At 40.8% G+C, this 11,878-nt stretch overlaps 1 protein-coding gene across 1 annotated transcript in view; it reads right to left on the bottom strand.

The window, feature by feature from the left end:
• Window positions 1-855: 855 nt before the first annotated feature.
• LOC125461039 (protein FAM180A-like) overlaps window positions 856-11,878 on the bottom strand; it is a 58,961-nt gene continuing 47,938 nt past the window's right edge. Inside the window, exon 3 of the mRNA XM_048549348.2 lies at window positions 856-2,262. Within this exon, the coding sequence (XP_048405305.1) occupies window positions 1,942-2,262 (321 nt within the window). The 3' untranslated portion in view covers window positions 856-1,941. The remainder of the gene's footprint in view (window positions 2,263-11,878) is intronic.

Genomic DNA, 11,878 nt, shown 5'->3' with positions numbered 1-11,878 from the left:
CCCCCTTGACCTGTCTGTCCTCCCCGGACTGACCTATCCCCTCCTTACCTCCTCACTCTCCTCTCCACCTATCTTCTTCTCTATTCATCTTCAGTCCGCTTCCCTCTCTCGCCCTATTTATTTCAGAATCCTCTCCCCATCCCCCTTTTCTGATGAAGGGTCTAGGCCCGAAACATCAGCTTTTGTGCTCCTAAGATGCTGCTTGGTCTGCTGTGTTCATCCAGCCCCACACTTTGTTGTATAAAATGTAGAGAGCCTGCCTGACCGCAGCTGATTTATTTGTTCCTGCCAATTACTATCAGTCACATTTAATGATCCAGTGAATGTTAGAGTGGTGTTATGGGTCCATATGTGTGATGCATGGATCAACTATATTTAAGTGATGATATTTCTCGTATTAGAGTAGACGATTTAAGTGAAATGCAATACAGTCAGATTTTCCATGGTCTCAAGTTAATCTTGGTTCTCCTTCCAAGGGTTGGAGTCATTATAAGAGAAAATTTTAGGCTACTACCCTTTCTTGGGTTTGTGATAATATATGGCCTCTTCAGTTCTTATAAGAATGTATCTCAATATGTACAAGATGTATAATTGAATTCCTCCACCCAATAACACTCTTAATTACTATTTTTGAGTGACTCGTGAAAAACTGTACACCATTTCAAATCCATACTGGCAAATGGTAATGAGAACCTACTAAGCCAATCTGAGATGTTAAAGGATGGTCGCATTTTCAAGCACATTGGCATTCCGAAGCCCTGAAAATTGCCCCTCTACCTGGCAATATTGAAACAAAGACAGCAATTTAGATATCAAAAAACATTCATTTCAGTCTTATTTTATATTGTACTGCCTTTTAAATAGAACAGCTGTATATATTTCCAAATCTTTAACAAAATTATGCTATTCTGGTTAATTAAGTGCAAGCATTATTTTTTGCAGGAAATGCATAGCAATTGATTAATTACAAAATGCCTGCTACCATTTTAATCACAGCTGACTTATTTCATTATCAGCTTACCTTAAAAGTAAATTTTTATTTTTGCATTTCTGAAAATGACAGAATATTTGTGCTAGAGTTGAAAACATTTAGGGCATTCTGTATCAACACTAACCGTGCCATGACAACCATCCCTAGTACAGTCAGCTGCAGAATAAAGCTCCCACCCTCCACTTAACTCTCAGAAGAACACTCAACCCGAAACCAATGTAACACTTCTACCTTCTACAACAGCCTCCATCAGTGAGAAGTTAATAGGATTTTTATAATAGGAATTCACTTTTCTGATTCTTGGAGCTAGCATAAAAGGTCTTAATTTGACTTGATTTTTAACAACAAATCCCTTGGAGGAAAAAGGGTTGAAATTCTCTTACGGTCCCTTTAAGTTGGTTTTGAGGGCTGATTGCAGTCGAGTAAGCAAAGTATTATTTAATTGATATACTTTAAGTTGCAAACTATAATATGAGTCAATAACGTACGCAAAATAAACCATTTTTCATTCATTGAAATTAACTGACTTAATTGACTTGTTTCAAGGTTTGTTGTGCCAATTTAGTCAGAGGAAGGGGCTCAAATTAAATGCTTGAAAAGTCTATGCGTCTCTATATCATTCCCTTAAATAGTTTTGGGCAGGTTTGATTTATACCTGCAGGTTTTTTTGTAATTTATTGGCCCAATACTCAAAATATTCGCATTTCACCATCACTCGTCTCTTTAGATCAGAGAGGATTATGATACACATTGTCATCTTTTTGTGAAACGGACAGGAAATGCTTGCCTTTTAATGCAGATGCCGCAAAAAGGTTAATTCAGAAAGCTTACAGTATGTTTCAGAAATTAAGGGAACCATTGAGAAATCACAAGAAGTGAGATAGTTAAATATTCAAGGATCAAACTCTTATAAGCTTAACTTTCTTCCAGTACCCTCAAAATCAGAATTTTTAAGACATCAAATCACGTCGTAAAACTTGAAAAATGTTTACAAGTGATTCTTTCCAGTAGTCCTGTTGGTGTTCCTTAAACCTTAATGTCTGGTAAGCTGTGAACACCAAGGTCAGCAGCGTCCTCTCAAAGTCAGCAAACTTGAGCTGTCCAACGTATTTGGATTGTCTGTAAGTAAGCCTTCGGATATCAGAGATTTCCTTGGGAATGATTTGATTGACAATAGCATTAAATGTCTTTGCTGGTCTCAATGATGCAAGTTCTTCATCCTTCAGGGAGCACTTTAAGTTATCACTTATGTTCAGCCCCCCAAGAAGAAACTAGAAATGTAGAAAAAAAAGTTGAAAAGCAATAACAGTGACAGACAAAATAAACCTCACACAATTAATCAGTCAAATATCTAGGAGTTGTAAAAGAATAAAAATAAACCACATAGATCCACTTTTTCAAAATCTAAAGCCAGCAAAAAATGAAATATATAAATCAATGAACTGTGAGATCTGCACCTCGTCAAATGACAGCAGAGAGGACAATATGGGACTATAGTTAATCTAAATGTCCTTAGGCTAGATAAAAAGAAAGTAGATAAATGGCCAGGACTCTCACTCTTACTTATTAAATTTTGATCTCTGGAATTAAGTACTCTGGACTTCAAAATAAGAAAAGAATGAGCTTTGACTCTCTTCTGTAACTGAATAGTGTGTATAATTCCACAGCATAAGCTTACACGTAAAGAGAGGTCCACTTGGCAACGTTCAGGAGTGAGGCCAGAACCTATAAAACTTTAGATGAACAGGGGCAAACGTAGAAATTAAGAGTAAAGATTGAATCCCTGTTTGTGAAGGGTGAAACAATCTTGATGGGCTGAATCTTACATGTTTTGGCTAAGTCAATTTTTTCAAGATTCATGACGGTTTCTCTCCATAAGGCCTCATGCATTTGTATGGCTATTGTCCCAAAGTCACCTCATTGACTCCTATGTCATTCCTATTGTACCCTTCATGTTCAATGCTAACCCAAGTCTCCCAGTCACTGTACTCAGCAGAACTTGTCACTGCACAGGCATCCCAGAATAGACAAACATTCAAGGCAGCCCTGTCAACTTTAAAAGGCCATTGTGCATTAGGATAAGTATTGTCAGACTGTTGATAGCCTGCATGGTTCATAACATTTGCTCTGGAATTTGCAGGTAAGGATAAATTGCTGTTCTGATTTGTGAACAGGTATATAGAGATTAAGGTGGATAGGGTGATTCAGAGGAAGGACACCCTCTAATCTGAGGATTGCCAGAAGAGGTCACACTATCAGATCATGCCAGCAGGGTCTGAGGTTGGCCCTAGTGTCATTGTGGTCTCAGCTACCTGGAGGAACTCCCAGCAGTGAAAGAAGAAGATAAATTACCTTTTCTGCTCAACAGGATGAGTCCCAGCACCTTCTCCCTAGTACCGTAAATACTATCTCTACTGCTACTACCACTAAGGTTAATGCTCTAACTTTTTGACTGTCATATGTAACATCTTCCGTCAGTTGAAATCACCAAACCCAATCCTCCAACACTCAATAATGCTTTCAATCATCTGCACTGTCTACTTACTCAATCAGGACACCTCACCATCTTTCTGCATTAGCACCAACACTAATACTTATGCCATTCTCATTCATCTCACTCAACCCCTCTTATTCTCTCCTTCCAGGACAAAACTGCCTACATTATGGCAGAAACAACAAAGATGGATGGTGGACTGCCCTATAGGTAGAAGATCATGACCCCTACAGTCCTAAGTGGACTGTCTCTAAATCTCTGGACCGATGTCAGAGGCTGACTTTGACATACTGTATCAAGGCCCCTGCCTGAAGGCTGTCTCCCTTCACTTGACTGAAGACTGTGGACAATTATGGCAAACTTCCTGACCTTGTGTCTGCACTAAATGGCGAGGCAAAATGGAAAATTTTGCCCTTCTCTTTGTTTAAAGGCAGCACAGTGATTAGCACTGCTGCCTCACAGCACCAGGGACCCGGGTTCGATTCCAGCCTCAGGTGTCTGTGTGGAGTTTGCACATTCTCCCTGTGCCTGCGTGGGTTCCCTCAGGGTGCTCCGGTTTCCTCCCACAGTCCAAAGATGCGCAGGTTAGGTTGATTGGCCATGCTAAATTGCCTGTAGTGTTCAGGGAGGTGTAGATTAGATGGATCGAGGTGGGGTGCTCTGAGGCTCGGTGTGGACTTGTTGGGCTGAAGGGCCTGTTTCCACACAGTAGGGATTCTATGATTCTATGAAGTACTGTGAGACTGGTACCTCTGGGCAAAGTGCAGAAAGGTAGGGATGTGGGCATCAGGTAGGCTCAAGGTGAGTAAGTGCTAAGAGAGAAAGCGAGCAGTCCTGAGGTGCAGTCTGTGAGCTGGCTGTCTGTTGCTGGGCACAAAGTGTGCTGCCGGTGTGCCCTGAAGTGCAAGTTTAAAGTTCAGAAACATCATACAAGTGGAATAGAGAGGTGCCATGAGGGTCCTGTGAGATGACAGTTGTTGGATACCAATGCCCTTGGATAAGGGTAGGTGTGACAGATGGCTTGGAGAATTCCCTGAGACTTTGTTGCTGAGTGTCCAAGATAGCAGGCTGGAAGAGTGAGCTGAAGTCAAAGGGTACCTACTCTGAGTTTCACATCAGAAATTCATTGTCTGGTTTCCTCACAGTGACTGGCAGGCTAAAAAGCTACATATTACTGAGGTGGAATGGGCAGTTACTGAGACTGATAACAAGTAATAAATCTCCTTGAGTGGGCATCTTGCTTTTGCAAAGTGAGAATCTCCTCTCGATGCCTGGCACTTCTCTGGAAAATGCCCCCAGTTGCTCCAGACATTGAAATAGGCTTCGCTGAACTTCTCCAAATTTTGTGTCAATGCCCATGCCATTCAGGCCCGTTTAAGATTCCACCCCAAATTTTTGAGCTCTGAGTGTATTAGTGTGTAATTGAATTGCAGTAGTTTAATTATAATACGCCAAGGTTTCCGTGGAACTAATTCATTAGCAATTTTCCTTTAAATCTATTATTATTCTGTTTAAACTGCAATGCATCATTTTGTTGTTTACTCTGCAGAAAAGCATATTTTGTAAGGATTATAGAGTGTTTCTTCTCCATCTGATTGTTGACTGCAGAAGTAAATTTAATGATCTGCACTCTGTTCCAGAAGATTCTTTGGGCCTTAAAGAGAACAGAAACTCAGTCATTCAGCAAAGTAACAGTTTTGCCCCTTTCTGTACCTTTGACCACTGAAGAAAAGAGACTTCGAGGGCTCTAGTTAAAAGTTGATAGTAAAAGAATTTTGATGCTAAGTTCAGACCATTGAGTGATTTGCCATATGTTTTGCCCTTTTATTTAGTTGTAACATCTATATGTTTGATACGAAATTAATGAATAGTGTTTGACTTTGTGCAAAGGGGAAGTAAAGCAAGGCAAGGGGCTGTGCAAGGCAGGGATGCTTTGAGTATCTAGGTAGGCTCAAGTTCAGGGAGACATAAGAGGACACGTGAACATCTCTGAGATAAAGCTGGGTATAGTGGGTGAGCTGGGTGCCTGCCCCAATCAATAAAATGTCCTTGCAGTAGCAGTGCAATGCTAATTGCCAATATGCCTCAATATAGAGAAATGAAGTACAGAAGTGTCCTACAACTGGATTGGAGAAGTGCAATGATGATTTCCACTGGTCAGTCAGTATCAAAGGATGAGAGTGTCCTGGATTGTGCCCTGAGACTTTGTAGCCAGGACTGCAAGGTGGAGGCCCAGAGGAGCAGGACACAAGCTGGAGTTGCCAAATGCCCACTCAGACTTCCGTTTTGGGAATTATTGACATCTAGTTACTTCACAGTGGTGATAAGATGGGAAGCTGCATATTAATGAGGTGAGATTCAGTGTTAATGAGGCTGCTTGCCTCTTAATAGGCATCTTGCCACTGCCTAACAAGAATCTCATCTATACGTTCAGAACTTAGTTGGAAATGCTTCTAGTTGCTCTTTCTGTAAAGAGAGATCTCATTGGATCTCTCAGGCAATTCTCCTGGATTTGTCACCACAGCCCACTTCATTCAGGACCCTGTAAAATTCTGCCTAGAGTTAATGCCATGCAATGGAGAATAGGGCTGGTGTTCGTGGGTGAATTCTGAATCTCTGAGTTTGATTCAGTTGATCCAGTATAGCTATCTACTGCCTTGCAAATTAAGGGAAGCACCTATTGCAAAAGAAGTATTCTCTAAAAATTACTAAGTACTGAGATATAAACTGACATCCCCACAGCGAACAAAATACAATAACTATGTTGGCAGCAATTGGATATTACTGAAGGCAAAAAGCCACATTCTCTTTTCCATGTCCAGGAAAACCGTGATAATGGATCTTCAACGGTCATGCAGAAAAATGTACAACATAGAACATAGAACAGTACAGCACAGGTGTGGGTCCTTCGGCCCATCATTTCTGCACCAACCATGATGCCATTCTAAACTAATCCCATCTGCCTGCACATCGTCCATATCCCTCCGTTTCCTGCCTGTTCATGTTCAAAGACTGTTATTATATCTGCTTCCACCACCTCCCCTGAAAGCACGTTTCAGGCAATTACCATCCTCTGTATAAATAAACTTGCCTTGCACACTTCTTTTAAACCTGTCCCCTGTCACTTTAAACTTATGTGTGCTGATACTTGATATTTTCATCCTGGGAAAAAGATAGACTATCTACCCTATTCATGCCTCTAATACATTTATACACATCTATCAGCCTCTGACACTAACAAAAAAAAAATTCCAAGTCTGTCCACTCTCCTTATTGCTAATTCACTCCAATCTTGGCAGCATTCTGTTAAAACTCTTTTGCGCTCCATTCCAAAGCTTCATCATCCTTTCTGTAATATGGCAACTAGAAATGAAAATACTACTCCAAATATGGACTTGCTAAAGTTTTATTAAGCTGCACCGTGACTTGCCAACTTTTATACTCTACGCACCAACTGATGAGGGCAAGTACCTTCTCTACTACCTTATCCACTAGTGTTACCACTTTCAGGGAGCTATGGACTTGCTCCCCATGATCCCTCGATATGGCAATGCTCTTAAGGCTCCTACTATTTACTGCCCTCTTGCATTTGACCACCCAAAATGGATCAATTCACACTTGTCCGGATTAAACTCCACTTCTACTTCCCTGCCCAACTTAGTGTACAAATTTATTGAGATGCAAGGAAGAAAATCATTCAGAATGTTTACAGTGAAGGGATTTATTCAATGAGAATAGTAAGTGTAGGAAAGGTTATTCAGAAAGGTCGGTGTTACCATTTAGAGGAGCAATAGTTTGAGGGCTCCTGCTGGAAATAGTGACTGTGTGATACTGAATACGAGAGTAATGATAGTGTGAGGAATGTAGTCATTTGAAGAGTGCTTACTACAAGAGATCTGATCAGTGGAGAGGATCATTATGGGGTTTAGTTGTCCATGATGAGTCTAGTAAGGAACCCAGTTGTCAAGTAAATTATTGTTTAAGACCATGTCACTGAGTAGTAATTATATGAATGTTCACAACATTGAAGAGTTTATTAAGAGACCAAAATTGCAACATAAGAATAGGTCATTTGGCCCAACCAGTGTGTATCAGCAAATAATTCTGATCACAGTCAGTCATACTGCTCCCAAACCTCTTCAACCCCTTTTCCTTCACTCATCTATTCAATCTAACTTTGACTGTGAATATAGGGATGCATTCTTCGTGGGTTGCAAGAAATGAAAGTGGAAATACTTCCAGACCCTAAACCCTCAGGTTTCATAGGGCAGATTTGGAAGGCAGGTCGTAGCTGTGGGAGTGGGAAATGAGGTGTGCCTCCTCATGTGTGAGTTCAACTTGAACAGTGACAACCGACTGAATGCTCTGACATTAGCTTGGAACAAATTGTGTTGGGATGTGAATGGAATGTTTCAGGAGTACCAGAAGCCTAGAATAAACACCAAAAAAACTGCAGATGCTGTAAATCACGAACAAAAACAAAAGTTGCTGGAAAAGCTCAGTTGGTCAGGCAGCGTCCGTGAACAAAAAAAAAACCAGAATTAATATTTTGGGTCCCTGGACCCAAAACATTAACTCTGATTTTTTTTCTTCACAGATGCTGCCAAACCTGCTGAGCTTTTTTGTCAACTTCTGTTTTTGTTCCAGAAGCCTAGAATCCAGGTTAGGGCAACCCCTTGATTGTTGAATGCATGTCATGAGAGCAGACGGGGACATCACTTTCCTGGAAGCTGGCAGGATGTGACCACCCACCTAAACTAAACAAGTCAGCATAGGAGTGCAGTTTGCAGGGATTGAATTCAATCTTGAAAAATCTTCAAGGTTTGAATTGCTCTGGCAATATAAATGCTGTATCAGAGGGCAAGGGGGTGAGGGGGGGTTACCCAAGGTCATTGTTAGCGCCTGAGAAAGGGACTTCGTGCTGCTCAGGACCTGGCACCAATGATGTATGCACCTTGTAATGAATTGGAGGAGCTGGCGTTGGTCATGAAATACACAGGTCTCACTTTACTCTTTATTTACCTTTATGGAGAACTCAGTTCCCACAAGAGGCCCCAGATGGGTGGTGGAGGAGGTAACATTGGAAATAAGGTCACAGACAGTAAAGAGGTCAGCTATGACAAGGTGGGCACTTGCAAAGGAGTTGGTGATTAGAGGGCAATGCTTTGTTTAATGAGAAGCTTTGCACGCTTCATCCAACAACATGACAAATACTGAGTTATACTGGCATTGTGTCAGCAACACAGAGGTTTCTGCTCTCCAAATCTAGCTCAAAATCTTCTCATTATTTGTCTCCTACAGGTGCAGAGATCAAGCCTAGGAAATCATTTCCCCCATCATTAGGTGACAAAAGTCAAGTAAGAAAGCTCCAAAGAGGAACTGCCACATTTTACAGGTGCACTACACTAGTGCAGGAACTGAGACATTAGTGAGTCCCGGAATATGTTTATATGGGGAGGCACTAAGTGGGGAGCACTGGACTTAGGAGAAATAGGAGGTGACAAAAGCAGTTATGGATGGTTTAATTTGGGGATTATTTAATAAGGGGAATATTTGTGATTCAGACTCCCTCACAGGCACCTCCAATGTGAGGACAATCACTATGTGCGTCTCAGTCACAAACCAAAACAAACAGGCAGCATCTAGATCCTGCACAGCCACTGAGGGAGCACCACATAAGCAGCATGGAGGTCATCACATCACACAGAGTACTGAGTGGGTCACTGGGGTGTCTTCTTCATGAAAAAGGACACATATTTCAATGAATACAATGTAAACAATGATATTTGATTAATGATGGCGAAGCAAAGACCTATGAGATGTTGGAGAGTAAGAATTTGGCGGTGGTGACAGAGCAATCTCTCGGAAGATGTACATCCTGCACTGGGGCTAAGAGTTCACATGTTCAGGATTGAGTCTTTAATGGATGTGTTAACACAGGCAACTAAGGGTCTGTTCCATAACATGCTGTTCTTAGAGGTGTGAATCATGTAATTGAAATGTGTCTGAATCAGATGATCTCTGACTTTCGTGGCATGGAGTCATGAGCTTCAGACATCACACAGGACCTGGCCAGCTCCCACTACAGTTCAAGCATCTGTCTGTTCTACACCTTCCACCTCTACTTTCCATTCTATGCTCTGCTTCTCCTCTTCCTCCAATGAACTGGATAATTCAAGAGTCTCATCGCCCTCAAACCCAAACCTCTCACTTACCGCCATTTACAGAAAGCATTGATCTTACTGATCAAGGCACTGAATTGCATCTTCAGATGGCCAGGAGCTCATGGTATATTGTTTCTGTACCTTTGGTGCTTTCAGAGAAGAGTGAGCAGCCATCTGTTCAAGGTTTATCCCTTGTAACCTCGCATCCATTCACGGAGCGTGGGACTGCATTGAAGAGCTGAGGTACCCTGGACTGCTGGAGGATGATGGACTCGTAGCAGCTCCAGGAAAGTGAAAGCACACAGAATAAGTTGTTCTTTTTGTGATTGCTGAGCAACTGATCATTGTAGGTGTGGAAACTTTCCACTTGGAAGATTGTCTTTGCACTATGCGTCTACATTCAATCAAATAATCTGATCTAGATAATGTGTGCCTCCATAAAATTCAGGACAGCCACTTAATGTGCTGTTATTGAGCTCATAAACTATGCCAATTAGCCTGCGTGATTGATCAATCTTTGTGCCTTAAACACTAACCCTGGAAATGAATTCCACAGCTTTGTGAGGTCTCTCTTGTGGTACAATGGTAGTGTCCCCATGCCTGGTTTCGAGTTCCATCGGCTCCTGAGTGTGTAATAACCTTCCTGAACAGGTTAATGTAGAAAATATAAACCAGAATGCAGGGATTCTTGTGGTGCACTTACCTCTGAGCCAGGAGGCCCAGGTTCATGTCCTGCCTGCTTCAGAGGTGTATAATGACATCTCTGAATAGGTTAATTAGGAAATTAGGTTAATCTTTTAAAAAAAGCTTCATCTGGAGTACTGGCTTGGTATAATGGCAGTGTAGCCACTTTCTACCGCCAGGAACCTGGGTTCGTGTTTCACCTGTTCCAGGGGTACATTGAAGGATATCTGAATGGGTTGATTAGGAATCTGTTAACAGGTTTCTTCTGCCATCCATTTTAAATAACTATAATTTAACCTAGTATCAATTGACCCTCCTTCATGATTCTCACCTACTGGAAACAGTTTAAGGTATCCAGTCACTGTTTTGATCTTACATTGAAGAAAGACAACTGCAAATGGTGGAAATCTGAAAATGTGGCAAATATGCAACGAGTTATTCAGAATGTGTAATGCAAGATTCATTATTTGCAAAATTACTGAGAGTATCCTACTGGATATTTGAAGAAATTGGGGAAGATCAGGAACAAGCAGTAGATGCTTGAACGAGGAAGAGGAAGGTAATATATTAAGGGACAAATTCTAACTAACCTGGTGCTTATTGCCTGCATTTTTAATTTAGAAAAGGAGGTAGCTCTCAGAGATATCAAGACGCCTGGGTGCTTCATTACGAATTCATGAGAGAATGTTGTGAGCTGCAAGTTATTTCATGCTGTCTCACTAGAGGGTGCTGCAAGATCAGTTCTTTCTCCTGATTGACTTTCAGATTCACAACTCTTGTTTTTTTTGCATCGTATGAGTCATTCAACTTCAATTTCCAATTATTATCATTATCCAATATTTTTTACTCCCTTTGAGTCTATTCGCTTTTTGACAGATCAGAAAGATTTTATAATCCCATTCTTATAGTTTTAATGTGTTTAGTTTTTAAATTAACCTGGTAGCCTAAATTGAAATTACAACTAGCATGAGGGATGCTCTGCATACATGCAGCATAATGCAGGTTTCATTCATAAAGATGGATGCAGCTTTCCTTTTTATTCTGTTTTTGTTACTGTTTGTCATAATCTGATTATGCTTTTGTAAATTATCTACCTGATATTGGGAGAGTAGGACCTAGTGGTAATGTCATTAAGGTATAAGCCAGAACGCCAATTCAAATTACACCAGGGCAGATGGTAAAATTTGAATTTAATTAAAAACAAATTCCTAGCCCAATGGTGATCATGCAGCCCTTGCTGATTGTCATTAAAACCTATCTGGTTCTCTAATGTCCTTTATGGAAGGAAATCATCTGTCCTTAACCCGTCTGGTCTTCATGTGACTCCAGTTTACTCCTGGCTGTCCTCTGGACAATAAATGCTGGCCTAATCAGTGACAGCCACATTCCAAGAATCATTTTTTAAATAATAATTAAAAACATAAATGCAAGTTGTCACTTTTATTCTTTAGTTATATTCCCCATGGCACTGAAGCGAATGAAGACTTTCCTAATCTTATGGTTTTGGAACATTTTGTGCATATAATTCAATCATAAGGAGCAAGG

This window comes from Stegostoma tigrinum, chromosome 18 (genome assembly GCF_030684315.1).
Source record: "Stegostoma tigrinum isolate sSteTig4 chromosome 18, sSteTig4.hap1, whole genome shotgun sequence".
Taxonomy (NCBI): Eukaryota; Metazoa; Chordata; class Chondrichthyes; order Orectolobiformes; family Stegostomatidae; genus Stegostoma; species Stegostoma tigrinum.
This window is presented reverse-complemented; position numbering and strand designations above follow the sequence as displayed.